This window comes from Malaya genurostris, chromosome 1 (assembly GCF_030247185.1).
Source record: "Malaya genurostris strain Urasoe2022 chromosome 1, Malgen_1.1, whole genome shotgun sequence".
Lineage (NCBI taxonomy): Eukaryota > Metazoa > Arthropoda > Insecta > Diptera > Culicidae > Malaya > Malaya genurostris.
Window position 1 is genome coordinate 55,153,517 of NC_080570.1, and position 24,093 is coordinate 55,177,609.

Genomic DNA, 24,093 nt, shown 5'->3' on the forward strand with positions numbered 1-24,093 from the left:
TACACTCAAACTTTAATGAACTGCTGCTAACTCTGCTATATAAACAGATGCAGGTTCTTGAAGCCTAAATGAAACCGAAACATTATTTTTGAATATACCAAACCCAGCAGCCTCTTCAATTCGTGATCCGTCCGAAAAAATAAATTTTTATCAAGGTTTATCTTAACTAGGAGTCTATTCCAAGACTAATTTAGCCTAGTTAATTTATATTCTTCAAAAATTCCTATACCCAATCGGAAAGGCAACAAGCTTATGGTTTGAATTGTGATAATTAGCATTCGAAAGACATAATTTTCTATTTGTGATGGAAATCATAAATCCAATTATTTGAAGTGTCCTGTCGAGGAAAAATTTGGTAACGCTCGTTCGCTTAGACAACAACGAGTCAATTAAACGACCTTAAATTTTCAGAATATACTTGAAAATCAACCAAACGTTCAAATTCCACACCTAAGTTTTGTAATCCATTTTTTCTTCCAACATAAATACTGACCCACCTAAACCACTTCGTCTTCTAATGAAAACAGTTTATTAAAAGCGATCGATTTCGTCATCTTTTCCATCTGATGACAGTTACGCTAACATGACTGGCAGACAACTACCTACCACTAATACTTCGCTTGCCATTCACTTTTTATAACGAAATTGATCTAGACAGTGTAACGGAAAATAAAATGATCTACCTACAAGATCAGCTTTTTCAAATGATCATCCGAACGAATTCGACTTCATTACTTTTCGAAGCATTTCAAGTTGGATGAATAATTGCCAGTAATATAATATATTAGTACAATTTAAAATTCAACAATGATGTTAAATAATAAAATTATTTGACTATTTTTAACTGGAAAGCTTGATATTCAAAATCCAGTACTACCCGGTGAAAGACCGTAACTAGGTTAAAGCCGGGTATAAATAGACCAATATAATTAATAATAATAATAATCGAGTGAAGATGAATTGTATAATTTATTCAAGTTCAGCGAAAAAATATTAAAATTAGTGTAGTTATTATAGGGCCGAATCGAAACCAAAAAGTTACTCGGTTTGTAGCATAAATTCTTCAACTCAATTTAATTGTTGCTTCAATACAGTACAAAATTCGCGCAATATCATATCTATTCCTTGTTATCAAGTTGGGGTTATGTGGCTATAACCTCACGAAATGAGCAGAATGAATGTCAAGGGGGTTATTTACATGATCATTAGAATTTAAACTCGTGTAAGTAATTATCTAAACAAACCACTGATTGCTGTCAAACATTAACTTCATTCATCGCGAGTTCATTCGTTCATCTTGTAAGCTGATTTTTTTTATCGTGACGACACAAAGTAACTCAAGTTCATTCTTGACAATTCAGCAAAACTTTTACATATTCGACATGTACCGGTGGTTTCTTTATATTTTCCATAAAACATATTCGAATGAACATGCAAACAAACCACCGTTAGCTGTTAAATGATACCCATTCTGCGAATTTGTGAGGTTATGTCATGTACGTTGTAAAACCTAATAGAAAATTTTCATATCTAATCAATTTAAATTCGCGGCAGTTCAGATCCACTGTTCATGTGTGTAGAAGATTCTACGGATCACAAATGAGATCCAATTGAGATAGTAATTTGATCTAATAGTACTGTTGTACCGTTGAATTCCACTATGTTATATCACGTCATTACACTCTCACAAAGTCACTATTTTCACAGTCACTATTTTTCCGAAAGTGTATCAAACGTTATAATACAGATACGTATTTCGGAATGCTATTTGCATCCTTCTTCAGTGTATCGGTTTTATAAGTTTACACTGATACACTGAAGAAGGATGCAAATAGCATTCCGAAATACGTATCTGTATTATAACGTTTGATACACTTTCGGAAAAATAGTGACTGTGAAAATAGTGACTTTGTGAGAGTGTAATGACGTGATATAACATAGTGGAATTCAACGGTACAACAACAGTACTATTAGTGAGAACATTCTACTAACAGCTCAAACAGAAATTTAGTAATTTGATTCCAAAAACGTTCCGAAAGTTTCCGTTTGTTTTTTTCCCGCAACAATAGAACCCTTCTGATAGCAATCAAAATTTCCTCCCTCCCATGCAGGGTGAGTACATTCCCCAAGCTGCAACCGTCGCATGCGGCAGCATCCATCTCGAGTGAACCGGGTGGCCAAGAGCCCATTCTGCCTGCCGTTCTGGAATTTCCCGAGCAGCACCAGGAGGCCTTCCTGCAGGCCGTCACAAGTGAACTTGATGTCAATTCACCTAACTTTAAGCTAGCACCAGTTTACACACTTTACCTATGCGCTAGGTATGTATCAGAGATGATATCTGAACTTCTTTTGTCAGGAACTGATCGACTGAACGAACGTAACTATCTCCTAATCTCCGATTCTCGCAGGTATCGTGCCTCCACGCACTACCGTCCCGATTTGCAGCCAACCGAACGTGCCCACAAGTTAACAGTATTCCTTCATCATGTTGCCAATCTGATCCAGAACGTCGTTCAGGAGCAGTACACCGATGCCAAAATTCTGTCCTTTTGGATGGCCAACAGCTCCGAGTTCTTGCATTTCCTCAAATCCGACCGGCACATTTCGGCGTTTAGCGTACAGGCACAGGAGGTCCTGGCCGAGAGTGTGCAGACTGCATTCCGAAATTTAGTGTCCATTTTCCATGTAGAACTTTCGCAAACCTTGAACCAGTTTCTGTCCGAAAATATTGACCACGATTCAGCGGCCGGTTTGGTGCTATCCGTGCTGGGCTCAGCGATGGCCCTGCTGCGACGGTGTCGCGTCAATGCCGCTCTAACGATACAGCTTTTCTCGCAGCTCTTTCACTACATCAACGTGGTTTGCTTTAATAAGGTAAGTAATGAAATGAATCATCATTTCAAGCTAATTTTCGTCATCGGTTAGTCAGAACGTTAATAATTGATCGATTTTCCCAAACAGTTCGTCACGACATCACACATGTGCACGAGCGCCTGGGGAAAGGCGCTGAGCGAGCGTCTCTCACTGCTGGAACTGTGGGCCGAGAAGCAAGGTCTCGAGCTGGCGGCCGACTGTCACCTGGCCAAAATCAACCAATGTGCCCAGTTTCTGCAGGCACCGAAAACATCCGTCACCGAGGTGCAACAGCTGGTGTGCTCCTGCTTTCGATTGAACTCACTGCAAATGGCGGCTCTGTTGTCGCAGGAAACCATCCCACGCAATCTGATCGATGCCACCGTACGGATGGCCGAATCCGTGGCCGACGAGCTGAGCCGAGCCGACGGGCGTGAAATTCGATTAGAGGAATCACCCGAGCTGCCGCTGGCTCTGCTGCTGCCGGACGACGGTTTCAGCTGCGACGTGGTTCGAGGCATTCCCGCCGGTTTGGTGGATTTCCTGAGCCCGTTCCAAATGGCAAACATGTGCCGGCTGGCATCGCAACCGACCAGCATCGGACTGTGGACGGTTTATATGCACCAGTTTAATGTGAGTATATTTTCACCACCCGATGTGGGTTCTCGGCTAGATATGGAAGTAATTGTGGGGACAAAAAGCAACCATTTTTTGTGATACTGAGTCAATGTTAACCACAGTCAGTGGAACATTTTGTTTTATTTTTGTGGTAGAATCATTTAATTATTTATTCCCAGACAGTTGAAAAAAAACAGAATGAAAAACCAATCTTGAATTTCTTTCCGGTGATTTATGAGTAGAGGTTTACCGTCGGAGGACTTTGTAGAATTCGTCAAATTACTGAATAAATAAAACCTCCGGTAAGCAACACGGAAGATGGTAGACAAACTCAACACATCACATCAACTTTTGATAACCACTTAAGGAAACTCTTATACATGAAAAACCTCTGTTTCTTAATTTCCTAATCAAACTAAGTCCAAATAAAAGAGAATAATTTGGATTAAGCAGCTCGCCATGCGAGGGAATAACATTGTTAGCAGCCCGCTTTTCATGAAATTTTCCACACTTGAGAGTTCACGTGACGCAACTGAACGAAACTCTGGAGTTCAGTTCCAAGTTCCAAGACAAAGTTTGCTCGAAACTTGTTCCGTATGTTCAACGCGCCAAATGAAGAAAGTGAGTGAGAAAGTTCACGCGGAATTTGCTCTGCACTTTTAAGTTGTCGGAAGTTCTACTTGTATTTTTAAGCAACAAAAAGAGGATTTTCACAGATATTGTAGAACTTTTAGTATCCTAGGAATACATTCTATTTGATGAATTTGGGTAAGTATAGTCCATTTTGAGATATCAAAGGATGTTATGATAAAAAATGGATCAACTTCAACATAACCCATTTTTTCCACCGTGAATCAGAACCCTCCATTTCAAATATGATTTTGAAATTAGCTCTTCACTTGTTAATATGGCATCGCAGCAACATGTCAAAATTTTGCTCGCATATCTCGAAATTTCAAACTTCTCGCACATCAAATTGGTGAAGTCACATAATAAAAAAATGATCGTCAAGAAAACTGGATCGGAGAGAAATATAAGCAAAAGTCTCAGGTATCGTTTGCAAGCGTTCTTCGAGCTAAAAATCGAGTCAGACTGTCGACTAAAAATTTCAACGATTGCAACTCTAGTTTGGACATGTTTGATCGAAACACTCTTTACCACGGAATCTAACTATAAAGTCCGATCACTGCGAAAATGATGAATGGCTTCTACTTCGATTCTCGAACTATTCGGTAATTTAGAAATTGGCTTTAATATAATATATTATAGCACTCTTGTCCAATCTCTGTAAAACTTTTTCACTGTAACATAAGACTTAACATTAGGAAATATCTCGTGACCAGAACCCAAAATCGTTCAATGCCAAACAGTATCTTGTTAACTCAGCGTTATGGCACTAAGCAAAATTTAGGGATTGTATTTTGTGATGATTCAGCGGAAACAGATTTTTTTTCGTGTGATTTGAACAATGTGTTTTCAGATGTATTGAGATAATGGCCAGATCTACGATCCCAAGAAGCAAACATTGTTCTACTACTAAATTTATGAACTCTTCTCGCAACGATTATGCGATTGGAAAAGTGCACTTTTCTTGTATGATGTGCAACAAGTTTCTTGTTTCACATGTTTTACAACAGTAATATTTGCTAAGATGAAACCGGAATTGAAACTGCTCAAATGATCTTGTCGTACAGTCAGTTGAAATTCCGGATGTGGAACTTAATCCATTCAGGTGTTGAATCAATTATCTAACATATCTAACAAAAATAATCGATCTGAAGCAATTGTGAAACATGCCAATTATAACCAGTTTTAATTGCTACTTGGGATGTATGGTTTCGTATAATTTCTACAAGAACAAATTGCTTGCCTGACCATAATCTTTTTGCCAAATTTTTCGGTGAAAGCTTAGATCGTGATTTGATACTTGATGGCTGTTTCTCATACAAATCCACTTTGCCTATACCGGCTCCCGGTTTGCAGTTTCAAAACAGTCGATTTCTCAGAGATGACTAGACCGATTTTCACAAAGGGTGTAGCCGGGTGTTCGATATGAAAACTGCATCGAAACAGAAGTAAAATTGATATAAGCTGTTTGAAAGGGTTTGTGTTGGAGATGTTTTTCCCAAAATTTTAACCCATTAACTGCCCTATTTGTTGAGTTAATGTGCTTCTTCTTGTTTTCATTTTATCCTCTTTAGCAAATATTTTGAGAAAAATCAGGGAGATAATAGGAAACCTTTCTGATTTTTTCAGAGGTTCTCAAAATGTTTCCAGCATTTTCGATTTTTTTTATTCGCACTTACAATTTTGGTACTTTAGATTTTACATAAAAAAAACGTGCTTAATCCACCTAGCAGTGAGATGATACCTTTTTTTATCAATCCGCATGTGTTTTTTGCATGAATATTCTTCGGTGTTTCAGTTTTCATGACATTATTCTAATGTCCGTCGTTTTAAGTGGCAACTTGAGATTTTAATCACTCATTACTCTGTAATGTCGAAACTGCAAATCGGATCGAATTTGAATCTAAAAGTGTAACAATCGATTAAACATTCCATGATATGTCGAAGTAATTTCTACTTTAGAGTTTAGGGTAATTTAAGGAACTTCCAAAGCCGGTATTCAGGAACCAGCATAACCCAAACCGATTCGTATGACCATATGATGAATAAATAGCAATATTTTTGAGTCCAATTTTATAGCTTTTCGGGATTGCCATCTTCTATATATGGTACATAGAAACAAATGTATGTAACAGTATAAAAAATCGTGTTTTATGTTGCTTCCAAGCATTTCTTTGCCAGACAGCGCTCAAAACTTCTACTGCTGGAATTGGGGAAAAAGTCGCTTACACAAAAATTTCGATATCTCCGTTAAAAAAGGACGGATTTTAACAATCTATGGCTTGTTGAATAGGTATTGTGCATTTTATAACTATTTATCGGAAACGGAATCACCCAGTACGGTGCACTTCTTACCTGAATGGTTGTTCGTGATGAAATGAGTGAAACAGTTCTTTTACAATGCGATTGACCTGTTGAAGTTGTACCCACCGCAATTTGTCATGGCATGCTATGCATTGATCATTATGAATTCGTTTGTACCCACACAGGTATTACCGTGCGGAATCTAAGTCTGAAAATATATTCTGTTTGCAAGGTCAATTGTGACAGATACTGTCAAAAAACTGAAAATTTTGACATAAAACTTCGTAGAACTCAAAAAGTAAACATCCGATCTCAAAACCATTCAATAGCGTTCTGGGTGACGGAGAGACCTTTCATTTGCGACTAGTTTGATCAAAATCGGTCCAGCCATCTCTGAGATCTCGACCTCTTAGTTGACAACACACATACAGACACACACACACACACACACACACACACACACACACACACACACACACACACACACACACACACACACACACACACACACACACACACACACACACACACACACACACACACACACACACACACACACACACACACACACACACACACACACACACACACACACACACACACACACACACACACACACACACACACACGGACATTTACTCAGTTCGTCGAGCTGAATCGATTGGTATATGCACCTTTTTTTTAAATCTGAAAATTATACAGCGTAATTTATTCATGAATGATTTATTTTCAATGTAAAATCTAGAGTGGCACCAAAATTTTAAGTGCGAATAAAAAAACCAAAAATTTTGAACATTATTACTATATCGATTTTGATTGGTTCTTTTCGACAAGCATTAACTGAGAGAGAGACGAAATATATACAATGAAAAGACGGATAGGTATTCTAGATTGAATCAGTTATAAATTTAGAACGGAAAAGCTAGCCTAGGCAGGCTCATATAAGCATGATCAGAAAGGTTACGAGTAGTTCAAACACAGTAGGTATGGGGTTGGCATTTCTAACTAATCGCGTGATCGGATCTAGGTGGAAAGATTTGAATTCTATGTTGCCGGTGTCAGTGGCATAGTGTAGTGAAAAACTACACTTGTTACACGATCATACTTGGGAGCTCGAATTTAGTGTTCGACCCCCTCACATAGAAGGTAAAATAGAATTCCTTTCTTTCTTCTGATCATGCTTATATGAGCCTGCCTAGGGTAGCTTTTCCGTTCTAAATTTAAAACTGACTCAATCTAGAATACCTATCCGTCTTTTCATTTCATATTTTTCGTCTCTCTCAGTTAATGCTTGCCGAAAAAAACCAATCAAAATCGACATAGTAATAATGTTCAAAACTTTCGGATTTTTTTATTCGCACTTACAATTTTGGTACCACTCTAGATTTTACATTAAAAATAAATCATTCATGACTAAATTACGCTGTATTATTTTCTGATTTTTAAAAAAATATGGACGCGTATAATATCACTTGAAAAAAAAAGTAAAAACCATGCGGCTCCATCAAATTATCATCAGATGGAGACGCATGGTATTTAGTTCTAAAATCATATATCACATACCCTTAGAACTAAATACTACGCGTTTCCATCTACAACTTGAACTCAGGGCTTGAGTATTGACAAAAATTCATACCTTTCATCTCTCTCAGTTAACGCTTGCTGAAAAGAACCAATCAAAATCGATATAGTAGACATTATGCGGCAATCAAAAACCGAATAACATAATTTTGAACATTGTTGTTACATTTTTTTTTTACTTTTTTATTTATGACTTCTGGTCAGTCAGTAATTTTTACTTTTTTGGTTTTTAACGATATCAAACTAACTAGAGATTATGAGAGGAGAAAGAATATGAAATTATAGAGCCATAGTACTCAGAGAAGAGCAAGGATGTGAAGATAAAGTGCGGAAAAGTGAGACGTGACAAGGGTCATTTTAAGTAAGCAGAAGGCTTCTCGTATCTAAACTTTTACCTTCTACCAGAGGAGTCGAACTTAGGCATCTTAGCGATACGAGTCACCCGAGAGACTCCGAGACACGTCTCACTTTTCCGCACTTTATCTTCACATCCTTGCTCTTCCTTGAGTACTATGGCTCTACAAATTTCATATTCTTTCTCCTCTCATAATCTCTAGTTGGTTTGATATCGTTAAAAACCGAAAACAATGTTTTTACATGAAATATATTTTGAAAAATTCTGCAAATTATCAAAAAAGTTGATAATGCCATAATATTCCTGATTTTTTTAATTCTTTCTGCTAGAAAGGTTTAAATAAAATGAAAATCAGAAGAACCACCCTAACTCAATATACGCATTGTTTTATCTAAGTTAGTTGATTCTTTGGTTAACGGCAATGTTTCAGACTATGAGTATTAATAAATATGGAAATGTTAAGCACTTTCCAGGATAACGTGGAAGGCGTTTAAGCTTAACTACGGAAAAGTTTCGACAGATACGGGATATATCAATTTTAAACATTTATCAAAATTGGCTTGCAATGAACAAGAATGATTTACATCAACCTGTATCACTCGGATGGAAGAAAAATCTCAAATTGATGCAATTTATACTGATCTGAAAGCAGCGTTTGATCGAATAGATCATGAAATACTTGTAACAAAATTATCCCGTCTACGTGCTTCGAGAATGTTTGTTAAATGGCTAAGCTCGTATTTGTGCGACAGAGTGCTACGTGTGCAGCTAGGATGTATTTCTTCTCCTTTCACGGATAAATCTGGTGTTCCTCAGGGTAGTAACCAAGGTCCATTACTGTTTGTGCTGTGCTTTAACGATGCTATTTTACTACTTGGCGTTGGATCCAAACTGGTTTACGCTGATGACCTGAAGCTGTATCTGCAGTCCGGTCTATTGAATATTATGCTCGTCTCCAGGAACTTTTGAATATTTTCGCTGGCTGATGTAAAAGAAACTTTTTAATTATTAGTACCGTGAAATGTCAAGTTATAACATGTCATCTCAAAACCAACCCCATAATATCACGACAACTCGGCTTCATAGCGAAAATTAGCCGAGACGACCCGTACTGTCTAAAAGCGCTATACTGTTCATTGGTGCGTATATTACTCGGAAACGCGTATTTGGTTTGGAGCCCGTACCAACTCGTTTGGAACTTGCGAATAGAACGTGTATAGAAGATATTCGTCCGGCTGGCTTTGCGGCACCTCCTATGGCAAAACCCACTGGATTTACGCTGTCGTCTGATATGCCTGGAATCGTTAGAGCGACGAAGAAAGATACAGCAAGCGTTACTTGTGGCTAAAGCAATCAATCTACGCTCGACGAGTCTACTTCAACCAAGGTTTTATCCGAATGTAGACTCCACGAACCAATGACAGCATCTAAACGTGCATTTCCCAAAGTTGAGCATCTCTTTGAATTTGGTGAACCGACGCACAAGTTCTCACAGAAATTATCAAGTTTATCCTTTTTATAAGTTTGTCGTGTGTACTTTGTGTTATTCATTAAGACTTTCATTTGTCAGATGAATTATTTTAATAAATAAAAAATAAACTAAATCGCTTCCTACCGATTACAGCAGGGTCGCTCACCGAGTGTCATGTCCAGCAAATTGCCCCAGCCGGAGATTCAGATCATCAAGCTGCACAAGAATGCCAACGGGATGGGACTGTCGATCGTGGCAGCGAAGGGCGCCGGTCAGGAACGACTGGGAATCTACATTAAATCGGTCGTAACGGGCGGTGCGGCCGATCTGGACGGTCGATTGCAGGCCGGTGACCAACTGCTCGAGGTGGATGGGCAAAGTTTGATCGGTATAACCCAGGAACGGGCAGCTGACCATCTGGTGCGGACCGGGCCCGTGGTAACCTTGAAGGTTGCGAAACAGGGTGCCATCTATCACGGTCTGGCCACCTTACTGCAGCAGCCCAGTCCCGTTATTCAGCGCGGTAAGTAGACCATGCTCCGTCATTCACTCGATCTGCACATGACAAATCGTACCGGTGAAGGGTTAGTCATTTGCCTGACATGATAGACGCTCCATAATCCATATGCTAGATAATAACTAATCAGATAACATTTGCCAAACTTCCCATGCTGCTTGTAAATTTACTGGTAAAACGGTAATTGTATTCATTATACTTACATTTGCTATTACTAACACCTTAACCAGAAGTAGAAAACGAATTCTCTTGTAACGTGTACGACAACGAAGGGAACCAGCGATATCATTTTGGGCGCTCGAACGAAAGCGTCAATTTTCACGGCAGCTCCAGGTCGCTGTCTCGCCAAGGAACTATGCGACGACCGTTGGCTGCTATGATAAATCATACCACTTCCGCGCCTTATCTTTCGTACAACGATGCTTCTCGCCGGATGTCGAATCCGGACATCGTTTCGACGAGACGGTTTGGTTTATCGTTCTCCAACGATGACATTCTGTCGAACGATCAACTGCAACAGATTCATTTCGATCCCCGGTACCGGGACTGTCGTTCTACGGTCAGTTTGACGAGTTTCCATAACCGCTCCAGAAGCAATAGTTTAGGTAGTATAGGAAGAACGAATGTAAGACCGGTGGATGTGGCGACCGTTGCCTCAACAGTCAGTGTGGGAAGTGGACCGAAACCGATCCGTTACGATACACCACCGTCGATTTATGTGGAGGATTACGATTCAAGAGAGAGCAGCCGTAGCAGTCGGGAGATGATAAAAATCGAAGAAACGGCGGAACCAGAAACACCACTTACCGGTGGTCAACCGGTTTTCGAGATCAAAGTAAACACGCCCTCGGTGGATTCTAATCTGTCGTTCGTGGCAGATGTGAACTTGGACGATATCCCATTCATCGATGATGATGACGAGAACTACGAACGGGTAGGATCCTTGTGAATTAGAAACAAAACTTTTGCATTAATCTATCACAGTGTTAGAAGATTTTTTGTTTTAATTTTCCCAGGATGTCTCAGAGTTTATGCGATTGTTGCAACGCTGTGACTTTTCTATGTGACCAAATGCTTGCTGCGTTTAGATGCAGCGAATCGCGCCTTCTGTCCTAGATATTATTGCATATTGAATGCTACAAAGATTGCCGTGGCAACACTTTCCGTTCCCTTTAGAGTTATGTTTCTTGGATTTTTATTTTTCATTTATCATCCGGTCTTCCGTATAAGATCCTGTTACAATCAGTTTTCCAAAATCAGCACTAATGTTGTCACCAACTCGTTTACCATCACTAGGGAACTAGATTCTACGCCCAGCTAGATAGCGACGAGGACAATCCACCGGAGTCTCCCGTGAACAAAGTGTCGTCCGTTTCAGTAGCTGTTGCAGTACCAGCACCACAACCTCCACCGCTCAGTGCAACGGATGGCAACATCGCCAGCATTATGATTTATCCTGGCAGCAGGCGTGGTAGCAACACCTCATGTCGTAAAACAGTCAGCTTCGATATCATAGCTGATAACAATAACGAAAGCAATAATAGGAATAAAAGCAATGGCTCTTGTGGCAATGCCACCGCCGCCGCCGCAGCCGCTCACACAAACGGTGAAGAACCCGAGCACGATGTCGACAGTAGTCACTATTTTGGGTGGCACAGCAAGGGGACCAAGAAAGCACCAAATGAACCATTGTTCAAATTTTGCCGAGTGAAGTCTAGTGCTTTATGCAATAATGATGATAGCTATAACAATACCAACAATAATACTGTCGATGATAATGATCGAACGAAATACGTACCGAATGCCAGGACCGCCCACCACAATCAAGTGGATGTTATTAGGGATTATGTGTCCCGCAATTACACTGCTCCGCACCGAACGCCGCGGGATGCTATTGCAAACAACAACTGTTGCTCGGCTAATGAGCGAATGCCGCCGGGTGAGTCCTGCGGCGAGGACAGTGCTACCGACAGTGGTGACAATTGTAGTTTGAGCCAAAGCATCCAACTACGCCGGGATTGTGGTTTCGGTGACAAACTTCGCATCCACACGGACAGTAGTGTGAACCGTGGTGTCCCAGGTAAACAATCCAGAAACGAGCGCTGTTTAATAACTGAGATGCATTGAGCGAACACGGACACGGACGGGAAGTAAAATACCAACTAAATACAACACCAATGTCAAACAGTAGACTAGACTAAACTATAATTATCCCCAAACAAATGAAGTAAGTGGGAAACTCTTCGGGCGGTTGCACGTTATCTCTTTGATTGCTGTCCTTTTTCTACTTGTATTTCGATTTTACAGTCATGATGGTGTTTGTGTGCAAGATAAGCTCTTCAAATCCAACTGCATTACTTCTGTTCGTTTAGACAGTCAAATCCAGGCGTTGAACAGTTTCTCGGACAAAAAAAGTTTAACACCAACATGTGCTTATGATTTCCGGTTAAATTTGATTGCCAACGTAGAAATGATTGTCGAAGTTCTCTTGGAGTTTTATGTCATTCATAAGGCTATTGCAAGTTCGTTCTTCAACTGCGTACAGCAAACAATTGACTAGAACCTAGGCTGCCCATACTTGTATATCAGTCCCATATGGAAAATCGGTATGTCGAGAAAAAGACGATTAAAATTTTATTTTCGAATTTTTTGATTTATTGTGCTACCTAATGCTAAATCATGGTATTATTACATGAAATATCGGTAATACACCGTTGCTATTCCAATATTGCAACAAATGAAATTATTGATATTTGCACTGAATGGGACTGATATGCGGGTACTTTGCATATGGGACAGACATAAGTTGATATTTTTTTCACATTTTAATGAACAAACCATAAACTTTTATTGCAATTTCTGAGAGTATATTAAGGATAGATTGCATTCCTGAAGCTAACTCAATATTGGCGAAAATCGATATGCGAGTATGGGCAGTAGGTTAGAACGTTCACTTTGTTTGGGAAATTTTAATTGTTTTTCCGTTTGCGGTTTTTATTTAGTGTTCCTCATTGGACAGAATTATTTCCAAACAAGCTACCGAAGGAATCCATATCTAGTGAAGCGATCAAGCGAATTCAACTGCATCACTTCTGGTATTCTGGTAGAATTGCGGCAACAATGTAACATTTTTAACAATTTTTTTGATTTTTAACAATTTCTCTGAAATATTGAAATTACTTCCAACGATGAAAAAATGGTTTTAAAATTTCGGTGCACCATGCCACTGTTTTAATCGTTTATCAACGTATTTAGAAACTTGATTGGCCGGGAGATTTTTCAGAATGGATTCACTGCTTAAGTTTAACACATCGGGCTCGTTATTAGACCGTATTAATTTAGTTATAAGAAATTAATATTAGTTCCTTTTTTAAATGCAAATAAACAACATTTTACTAAATTCAAAGTTTTGTATGGTCACATTTAGCAGCCAGCACGGTTGTTATACAAGAAAGTATATTTTCAATGCAATTCTTATTGTTTTGCCTTGTCTCTTCGTTATTTTTCCAGGTTTCATTGTGTACACGAATGAAATTCTGATTGGTTGTAGGAGCATGCTTAGAAATTTCACACCTCATAAAGTCCCAAACATTCTCTATAGCAGTGATTCCTAAAGTTGTCCCTACAGCCCACCAGTGGGCACTAGTTCATTTTTAGTGTGCAGTAAACTCAAAATTGTCAACAGGTGGGCAATGAATCACAAATAGTGGGCCTTGCCACGTAGAAAAACTATTCTAGACAGGCTCTGAGCAAATGTGATCATTACAAGTTTGTATAAACTTGTAAGATACTTTTCAATAAATCATTGCTACTTGCAATCCAGGTTCAAGCCAATCGATTAGTTGCAAATATGATGTGAATAGTGAATCATTCAATTTTTGTTTAAAACCAGAAGGTCACTCGGTACCCTGGAATCATTCTTCATCATCTTCTTGTAAGTCCTTCAAGATTTTTAGTTCGATCCTCGATTGTAGACATTTCTTGGATGGAGAAGTTGGGGTTCTGCTTGTAAAAGCTTCTCGACAATTTTGCGACATCCAGCTTTCGATTCCCTCCCGATCTGGACTTACTGGCTGTCGACAAACATTATCCGAATATTTTTACTACATTAGTAATAACAGTTCATTCGGCCACATTAATCAATTTCAATAACTTTGCAAGCGAATAGTATGAATTTTCGCAATGCACAAGCAAAATTTTGATGGTCATTTTCACAACCGAGGAGCTAATCTCAAAATCAAAACGTTGGCATGATGCTTGTTGAAGTCGAATGCGACTTTGCGTACTCTATTTTCAATAAAACCTGCTTGCAGTTGCAACACGGTCAGTCTAATTAATGTCGTTCTCATTAGAGAAAACTGAAACTGACCCAGTTGGGTTCGCACTTAGCAACAGGGGTGTGAACAAACTCGATATAAGAATCAGTTTCGAAACTGACTCGATTTTCAGTTTAATGACGTTGAAACTGGCCTCAAACAAACGGTTTTACAGCAGTTAGTATGAAAACGAGGTCAGCGAAATGCCATAAGACAAAAACTTACAAACCTCGGTTGTAAACTTTTGAAGCTTTAGCACAACTGAAAGCTTACAAATTCTCAGTTTCTCGCTCAACGAGAGGCCAAATATGGTAATCTGTAGGAATCAGCTAATAAAAGTCATTTTCATTGACTGAAAAATAAACGGAAATGACAAGAAATTATTGTCACTCTCAGTTTCGCTTGCAAACTATGAGAACGAAATCCATGTCCAGTCAATGACATAAACGGGACAATAGTTTCAAAATTGTGTTTTTTCTTTCATTTGCCCTTTCGATCATTTGCAGTTTTCAGTGAAAATCCTATAGTATTCAGTGTCGATATTCAACCAAAGCTGTGAGAATTGAAAACGACAGAAAAAGGTTTCACAATAAGTTTTAACTGTTGGTGCTCGAATTTGTAGTAGTTTTGGTTTCCATAGAAGTTCTGGGATGTTATTACTTCGATTTGCCATATTTTAGTCACTTTTTATAGCCAAGCGTCACATATTTTCAATACACCGATGCAAGAATGAAAATTTCAATTCTGCTGTTGCTACCTGAAGACGTTAGTTTGGTTTCGTCTTGTCATAGAGGGAAGAGTGACGTTGGCAATTATGCTCTCTCATTTTTTCGATGAGAAGCTAAAATGCTTCGTCTCTCTTCGTTTGTTCTGGTGTCGGTCATTTGCGAATGAGACAGTAAAACATTGAAAATGAGACTGCTGAAATGGTTTCTTTCATTGAGAATGTGTGACAATTTTAAGCTCTGGTAGGAATACAGAGCTCATCATAAGGGATAAGGGATAATATGAAAATGGAAAAATGTCAAAAACATAGGGGGGAGGCATTTTATACCAAGAAAGTATGACCCATGTTTGAAAAGAATCGGTTCAGTATATTTTGCAGAATAATGTTCACGCACTTCGAAAAATTGGTTTTCAGAAAAACGCGTTTTTGGTAACTTACAATGAATCATTCAATCGATTTAAAAAAAAATTTAAAAGGCAAACTACAAGAAAATATAAAACAAGAAAAAACTATTTTCTGAAACTGTTTATCCATTACCTCTCCTTAAGATGTTTCTCCGAAGGACTTTATTTCGAGATTTTTTTTTATTTAAAAGATATTTTATTCAGGCCTATTTGCGTACAAGCTTTACGTGGCTTTAGATTTAGATTAGTTTTTAGATAATTTTTTTTTGTATTGGATTTCGTTGTCACTTTTTTTCTATGGGGAGAGGAGCTTCCATTTTCCTCCTGCGAGGAGTGAAGGGCAGTTTGTTCGTGGTTCGTCTCGTCATCCATTGCCGTGGTATTGTTGATTTCGTTGCTAGTTGCTGTAGATGCGCCTTGTTGTACATTGTTTGCAGTTGCTGGTTGGTTAGATTGTAAGCTGTTAATTGCAGCTGGTGTACTTTGTTCTATAGGGGATACGTTGGATGGTTTCGTTGAAGGGGATGCTTCACTGTTGTTGGTGACTGTCACAGGTGTACTGGGGTTGCTCGGGGTTGGTGTGAAGGAAGCACCGTTGTCCTTTGGTATAGTTGTCTCCTTGTCCGGTTTATCACATGGCTTACCGTTGATATTTTCATGCTCCACATAGTGCACATTATTATTGTCTTTAGCGAATCCAACTCACTATAGAACTGGATCTAAACAACATTATTGGTCTTATTGCATTGAAGTAAATGCACACGTTTAATGTCAAGATGCATTTGCTGCTTAAGCAAACCTTCAAGTTCTCGTATCGAAGGTCGAATTTTGCACTGTCTGAAGTCAACAATAATTGTATTCTTTCGTACCGGCGGTAGCTTTTGTTCGTTTGGTTCACTCATTTCGAGATCGTTCTATTGTTCACTACACAATACTGTGGTTGGTTCCTTCTGTCCCGAACGTAAGCGGTTTTGGTTTATCGACTGACTTGGATGAGATGTGAAACCGAACTGTATTTCGAGATTTGATAATATTTTGAATGTTTGGATCCGTTTACAAATTCGAAAAAAAAACAGATTCACAACTACAACAGAAGCTGATTGAATCGAAAAATTTAGAATTTTTGAGATGGGTTTAGCAGTTGATTCCCATATTCTGGCATATGAAACATTGTTAAAATAAATGTTATTGCGATTTCTTCTTCAAGTCCCACCGAAGAAAAATTCACGTAGTTGTGGTTACTGAGAAATCGCGTAATCTTTACGTAGTGGAAGGACGTACAAGTTTTTCTATCGATCATATAACCAAATACTAGCAAAAATAATAACCACAATCATGCACATCCAAAACTTGTATCTTAATTTTCCACTTGAAAGATTGTGAGTCGCAGCTAAACTGTTTGATCACAAATGTTTTGGTTTTTCTCTCTCACACAAGAAGTAAAACCAAACTCATATATATTTCAAAAAGTTACTTGAGAGTAGAGAGTTGAGCACGGTCAATAATTTCGATAAAAACGCGTTTCAAAAAAACAAGAAAATTTTTGACGAAGTTTGCAAATCTAAATTATTGAAGGTTAACTGTTTTTTTGGATAATGTGGAAATAATTGCGAAAACTAATTGGTTCTATAAAACTCAGTTGTATTCGTTTCTGTCCTATGTGGCAGTTTTAAGAAAAGCACCTGAGAAAAATACATAGCTTTGCTCATATATGCCACAAGTAAACACACATAATGCAGATTTTTTGTCCATTACCCGATGGAAAAACAGACTAAAAATTTGACTGAGAAATCCGGGGAAATCGTTCTGCCAATTGAACTACTGTGGATGTGATGAAACACAATTCGAAAGACTTCCCAATAGAAAAGAACTTGGTATATGATCCTGCTGTGTACGGCTGGTATGTGATCCAATACCTCACGTAAAAACTTATCAAACATTTCCCCTACCGACTGAACTCTCTTTAATTTTCCGGCTGGGCAACGATATGTGAGATTTTGTTGTGTTTCTATTGGACTTTAATTTAACACATGGACTGAGAAGTCCCGGGCGAAGAGAACACGATTTTTTTGATTCAAAATTAATCATATTCATCGACGTATTCTCCATCAAGAGCAACACGGTCATTCCAGTGCCACTTTAACATTTTGATACCACTTTTGTAGAACGATTTATCTTTTACCTCAAAATAGGCCTTAGTTTCTGCGATAACCTCTTTATTCATTTATCCGAAGCTCAATTCATTCAGTTTTGCCATTGTTTTGATTGACTTGTGATACCGTCGATTGTTCGCTTTGGACGAGGTTCGCTAGTTGCTGTCCACTCAGATGATAATCGTTTTGATTCCGGATTGAAGTGATGAATCCATGTTTCATCCATTGTCACATATCGACGCAACAATTCCGGTTTGTTACGTTTAAACATGGCCAAACACAGTTCACAATCATCAACACGTTTTCGTTTTTGGTCAACAGTGAGCAAACGCGGCACCCAATTTGAACAGAGCTTTCTCATAGTCAAATGCTAATGAACTATAAAGCCAATATAAACAAACTAATGAATAGAATATCATGAAATTTTAATAGCTGTCTTTTAAAGGTGACTGTAATAAAATTAGCGCCATCTATGTGTTAGATGGCGCCTCTCTGAAGTAGCCTCTCTGAATTAAACGCGGAGAAATGAATTTATTCGTTATTTGAAATATGAGATATTTCAGAAGTTCGATTTAAGGTCAGAAAAAACAAACGCAAACACTATCATCCTTCATTTGTATTTATTTTCAATCAATTCCGATACGTTATTACTACAATTGTATGATTCGGCGAAATGTCATTCGGAGAAATGGCTTTCGATGAAACAGCTTTCGGCAAAATTATCCTGACCCGCTGAAATCCTACACGCAAAGAAATAGAACACATTAGATTCTAATATATTGAGTCTTCAAGTCAATTTCAAACAATTGTTTGAATCAAATAAAACTTTTTTCGAATCAAATTTAGTGTGGCAATGCACATTAGATACAAATATATTAGAGTATGAATTTAAATTTCAAAATTTTATTGAATCAAATCAAAAATTTATTTGATTCGAAAGATTGTTACAGTACTTTAAATGTATTTGAATCAAATAACATATGTCGGAGTATAGATTCAAATAAAGAATGTTGATTAAAATTTTTCGTCCTTGAATCAAAGGCCAGAGAATACACATTTGTACTATTTGATTTTGTGATATTTAGCACAACTTTTGCTAAGATTTCATTTTATTACATCATTCAAACGGAAAACGTCGTTCGAGGAAGTTATAACTTTTGAAGCAGTTGAAGAATTTAAATTATCTGCACTATTAAAGTTGTACGAATTGGGCTCACTATTGAGTGCTTTCATAGGATTTGTAGGTTATGAATTATATATGTACAGGGAACTTACATTTCTATTCATACCAGGGAACGGCTTTACAGTTTAGTTTTTGAAAATTATTGAACTAAAGGAAGTAGAGGAGTCAATACCGCAACCGTACTTAACTGAGCGCACAAAATGCATTCAATAATAAATAAAAATTTAATTTTCATTAGTTAGTCAGAAATTATTTTAATTAACAGTTTATTGAATTTGAAAAAATCCATCATAGAATCTACACACAATCGCACGAAAGCCTGATTGTTGAAACAAAAGTAATTTGCTTTGAATCAAATAACAATTGCATTTGATTCCAAGGGAAATGAAATTAGTTTCATGTGGAAATGAAATATATTTGAATTCAAAGCACAATATATTTGAATTTAATGCTCTCTTTATTTATTTCTGTGCCAGTAGAAATAGAAAATATTTGCTTTGAAGTAAATATCAAATGTATTTGAATTAAAGGGAAATGAAAATGAGCAATGGTTTCAAATAAAATTTCTTTGAATTCAAAGTGTAGGATGGCTTAGTCATTTACCTGTTTATTCGAAAAAATTAAGATTCGAATTTATATATTCAGTTATATAAAATTTTGATTCGAATGTAACTAAAAAGCAGCACAAAAAGGTGTAAAATCGGAGAAAAAACGAATTGAAAATTCAGTTCACTTTTGTTCATTCAATTCTGAAAGATTTCCGAATTAATAGGTTGAAGGCGAAATTTATTCGGAATCGGTTGTTGCACTAGATTCCGCATTGATTATGAATTCATAATAAATTCTAAATGGAATTGAAAATTTTACACCCACTCAGATTTGCTGCGGAATTCATTGTGAACTTTTATTTATTCGTTTATTCATTGTAAATCGTGTCAATCGGACATTGGAAAACGAGCAGGAGAGTAAAAATTCTTTCTTGGAGTGTAAGAATGACACTCTCGGCTTTCGACGTAATTTGTTGTTGGACGAAGAATACTTTTTTTTCACTTTAAAAACACACGAATGCACGATATTTTCCTAAAAAAAAAATCGAAGAATTGTTTTTTTTACGCTATGACTCGCTTCCATTCAAAAATCTTGTTAAGTTCATTCACAGTCTTTTACTTCTCATGACGCAGACCAATCGTGAAGTCTGAAACTTGCTAGGAACTGACGTTAGTATGTGATAAACAAGTAACGTTATTACAGCAATCCAAAGGGTCTCGTCAGAGTAAATGCTGAATCGGACCGAGCATATTTTTCACTTCCTTCTGATATTCGATAATCACGTACAAATGTCAGCTACCAGTTCGACTCAACCTATAGCCTATAGCGTTTACTCGGAACGCGGCCTCAGTCTATTTATATGCTATCATCCAGGGCATTTTCCGGAACTGCATAGCACTCATATTCACAATGTCGAAACCAAATTTCCTGTGTCTTTACCGCATGCCTTTTTTTCAGTAAATGTATCAGTAATCAAACAGTTCGTTCGTTTTTGTACTACAATATCATTCCGTTTTCATACTCTCCTTCAAATCTTAGCTTTTTATTTCCCAAAAGTACGTGTCCTCATATGCAACCATCGTTACAGTCGAAATCATACCACGCCCCCTGACGTCACCCATTCCTACTGCATGTGCACTCATCAAAAAGATCATGGAACAGGATTTTCTCAGCTATCCGGTGTCACAAACAACGGAGTTCGCTCCACAGGGCAACGGATTGGAACGGAGCAGCTCAAAGTCAGCCGATGCGATTCGACTTGGTCAGGGTAAAGTACGGGCTTTGACAAAATTTTACGATTCGTTAGACGATCACCACGCAAATCGGACGGAAAATAGCCATAAAGAATGTAACCTTGGAAAACATCGAAGTTTCTCTTCGTCCGCCCCCGATCTTTCCAGGCACGAACGTTCGTCCTGGAATGACAGTACCAGCAATAAATTATCACCGGTGGAAGAGGAAAGGATAATAAGTCAACTGAAACAATGGAGCGAATTTGGCTCAACGGGTGAGATGCGCGAGAAGCCGTCAACCGAGGTTCCCAATGAATGCGACGGACGCAAGAATCGACCCAAGAATGACTTCAATTTAAACAACTATCACATTGTCGATTACTGGAATACTGCACCGCCGGATGGATTCATCCTGAAAAAAGTTAAACTTTGTAGAAAAAACTGTACCAATATCGAGAATAACACTATCAAACTTCGACTCCTGTACGGTGGAAGTTGTCCGAATTTGAACTCCGCCCATCGAGCAGCAACGCCATTACGCCCGAGGCCTTTCAGTCCATATCAAGAGTCATCCAAACAAACGCTACGACAGTTGAAGAAACAGCAAAACTTAATCCGGATTTTAAAATGCGTCAATCGTAAATACGCACCTGTTCCAAATGCAGCCGCAACGGGACGGGACAGTTGGGATGCCAATGGCAACGGAATGCCACCGGATGACGGCGAGACACCATCGACTGCGGACGAAAGCTGACCAGTGTCGACATCCAGTAGAACCAGTACGAAATTACCGCCGTAATGCTGTTTGCAATAATTATAGCACAACTTAGCGCTAATGCCCCGTTTACACTTCTGCTGGCTGCCAGCATGCTGGTGTCAGTGTACTGCCCTCTTAGGAAAAAACGTTCAACTGTGGTCCAATGATCCAAAGTATTAGACCAACGAAGGACCACCGTTGAACGTTTTTTTCCTAAGAGGGCAGTACACTGACACCAGCATGCTGGCAGCCAGCAGAAGTGTAAACGGGGCATAATGCTTTGGTCTTCATGTCACAAAAGCAAAAAATACAATGACAAATGGAATTGCTTGTTGCAGGATCAGACATGAATGATTCTTTTGAAGGCTTTTACCGCTTCGCTTGGACACGCGTGATTATTCGGGAGGGATCAAAGATCAGCAATGTTGGGTTTTGAATTTTTAGCGTTCGAATATTTATCAGTTTATAAACAGTTTAGAATTGTCTTAGCTACAAAGGATTGGTAATGTAATGCGAAACTTTTGGAACGTTCGGGAACGTTTTAACGTGTGGGGGTTTGACTAACAATATTGAAAATTATATCATTACTTAGATCCTTAGGTCTACACAGTAAAAAATTATGAAATTTACAGATGAGGAACATGCACATGTGACTACATTCATAAGGACATAATTCGTAAAATGACTGAGTTTTACAAGAATGATTTGAATATGTGTCAAACACACCCCGTCTTTCAAGCAGGCGTGCAATTGTACATGTTTCAGTACTCAAAAGTATGTCTTAATGTATTAAATATGTGTTAGATCTACCGTAAAAATGAGTCATTTTGACGCTCGTAAAAGTCGGTCTCAGATGACGTAAATTTACACGATTTTTTCTAGGTGTTTATATATAATTTCATCATGCTTGTCAATAATATTTATGGAGCTCCAGGTACTAAATTGTAAAAGAAGACTAAGAGAATTTCTCCTACATTTATGAGATTTTATTATTCAAAATAACATATTTTTCATTCAAAGTATTGTTCAGCAAAATCTACAACTTTTACCGATCCTTCTGAAAATTTATGAAAGCATAATTCTCAATCCTCGATAATCCAAACAGATTTTTGACTGAAAAAGTAAATTGAGGCCGAGTGTTGACTTGATGGACCTCAGTGTTGAAGGCTCTCTATTACACGAGGGATACGTAATACAAAACAAACCGCATAACTTCGGAAATCCGCGTAAAAATTTGCTTCACTTTCAGAAATCCGCCGGAAAAAAGATGATAGTTTTGGAAATTCGTATAAAAACCGCGTAGCTTCTGAAATCCGCGGTAAAGAAACTGCCTAAACGGAAACCGCATAAAAAACCGTGTAAAAAAGACGTCAGTGTACGTACCCGAGTTGGCAGTTCCATGCATAGGGCACTGGTCTTACAAGCCAGTTGTCGGTTCGTTGACGAGTCCCGACCTGTAAGGATTTTCATTGTCAGTAGGATCGTAGCACCACTCATGTAATGGTTCTGTACACTTTGAATCGGTTGCAAAATTTGTTGAAACAGAAGGGCAAACTTCTCCAGAGAAATATAATTTCAAGGCTTTGCTTTTGTACGTGAAAAAAGGGACTCAATACTGCTAGTTAGTCAATTGTTCACGACAATCAGAGCTTAAAATTGTCACGCATTCTCAATGAAAGAAAGCAATCCAACAGCCTCATTTTCAATATTTTACTGTCTCATTCGTAAATGACCGACACCAGAACAAACGAAGAGAGACGAAGCATTTTCGTTTCTTATTGAAAAGCAGAGAGAGTACCTTATGATCAAAAAAGAACCGGAATTTTATTAAAAAACGTAAAATTTCAATTTTTCATAAATTTCTTTATTATCGACTTCAAAGTACTCTCCTCCTGCGGCAATACATGTATGCCAACGCTTGATCTAATTTTCCATACAAGTTTTATAGACCGCCGAAGGTATGGCCTTTAGTTCACGCAGCGAATTCTCTTTTATGGTCTCTATGGTCTCAAAACGCGTTCCCCGCAATGGCAATTTGAGTCTGGGGAAGAGGAAAAAGTCACAAGGGACCATATCTGGAGAGTACGGTGCTTGGTTGATGATATTGGTTGAGTTTCTGGCCAAAAACTGCGACACAACCAACGCTGTGTGAGCCGGCGCATTGAATGAAATTCAGCTTTTTTGGCACCAGCCGAGAAGCGACGCGTTTCAAATCCAAAACATTAGTTAAAATGTGTTAAACTGATCCATAAGAGATGCCCAACAACACAGCAATCTCTCTATTCGGTACAGAACGATTTTGCAACACGATTTGCTTTGCCGATTCAATGTTTTCTTCAGTAACAGATGTTGTTGGGCGGCCAGGGATCTCATCATGATCCAAGCTTGTACGACCACCTTTGAAGCGTTTATACCACTCGTATGCCTGTGTTTTTCCTACACACGA

The 24,093-nt window shown here is 38.3% G+C and overlaps 1 protein-coding gene across 12 annotated transcripts in view; it reads left to right on the forward strand.

Annotated features, from left to right (window-relative positions):
• The window catches only part of LOC131439920 (afadin), a 225,740-nt gene that overhangs the window by 184,340 nt on the left and 17,307 nt on the right, over positions 1 to 24,093 (forward strand). For 7 of the 12 annotated variants that reach the window (XM_058611044.1, XM_058611036.1, XM_058611028.1 and 4 more), the window contains 4 exons: positions 2,112 to 2,318; positions 2,409 to 2,874; positions 2,962 to 3,486; positions 9,963 to 10,332. In XM_058611044.1, the coding sequence (XP_058467027.1) occupies positions 2,112 to 2,318; positions 2,409 to 2,874; positions 2,962 to 3,486; positions 9,963 to 10,332 (1,568 nt within the window). Of the gene's footprint in view, positions 1 to 2,111; positions 2,319 to 2,408; positions 2,875 to 2,961; positions 3,487 to 9,962; positions 10,333 to 10,556; positions 11,261 to 11,622; positions 12,407 to 20,745; positions 21,686 to 24,093 lie in introns of all 12 variants that reach the window. The other 5 variants (XM_058611052.1, XM_058611077.1, XM_058611089.1 and 2 more) reach the window with 4 other exon arrangements.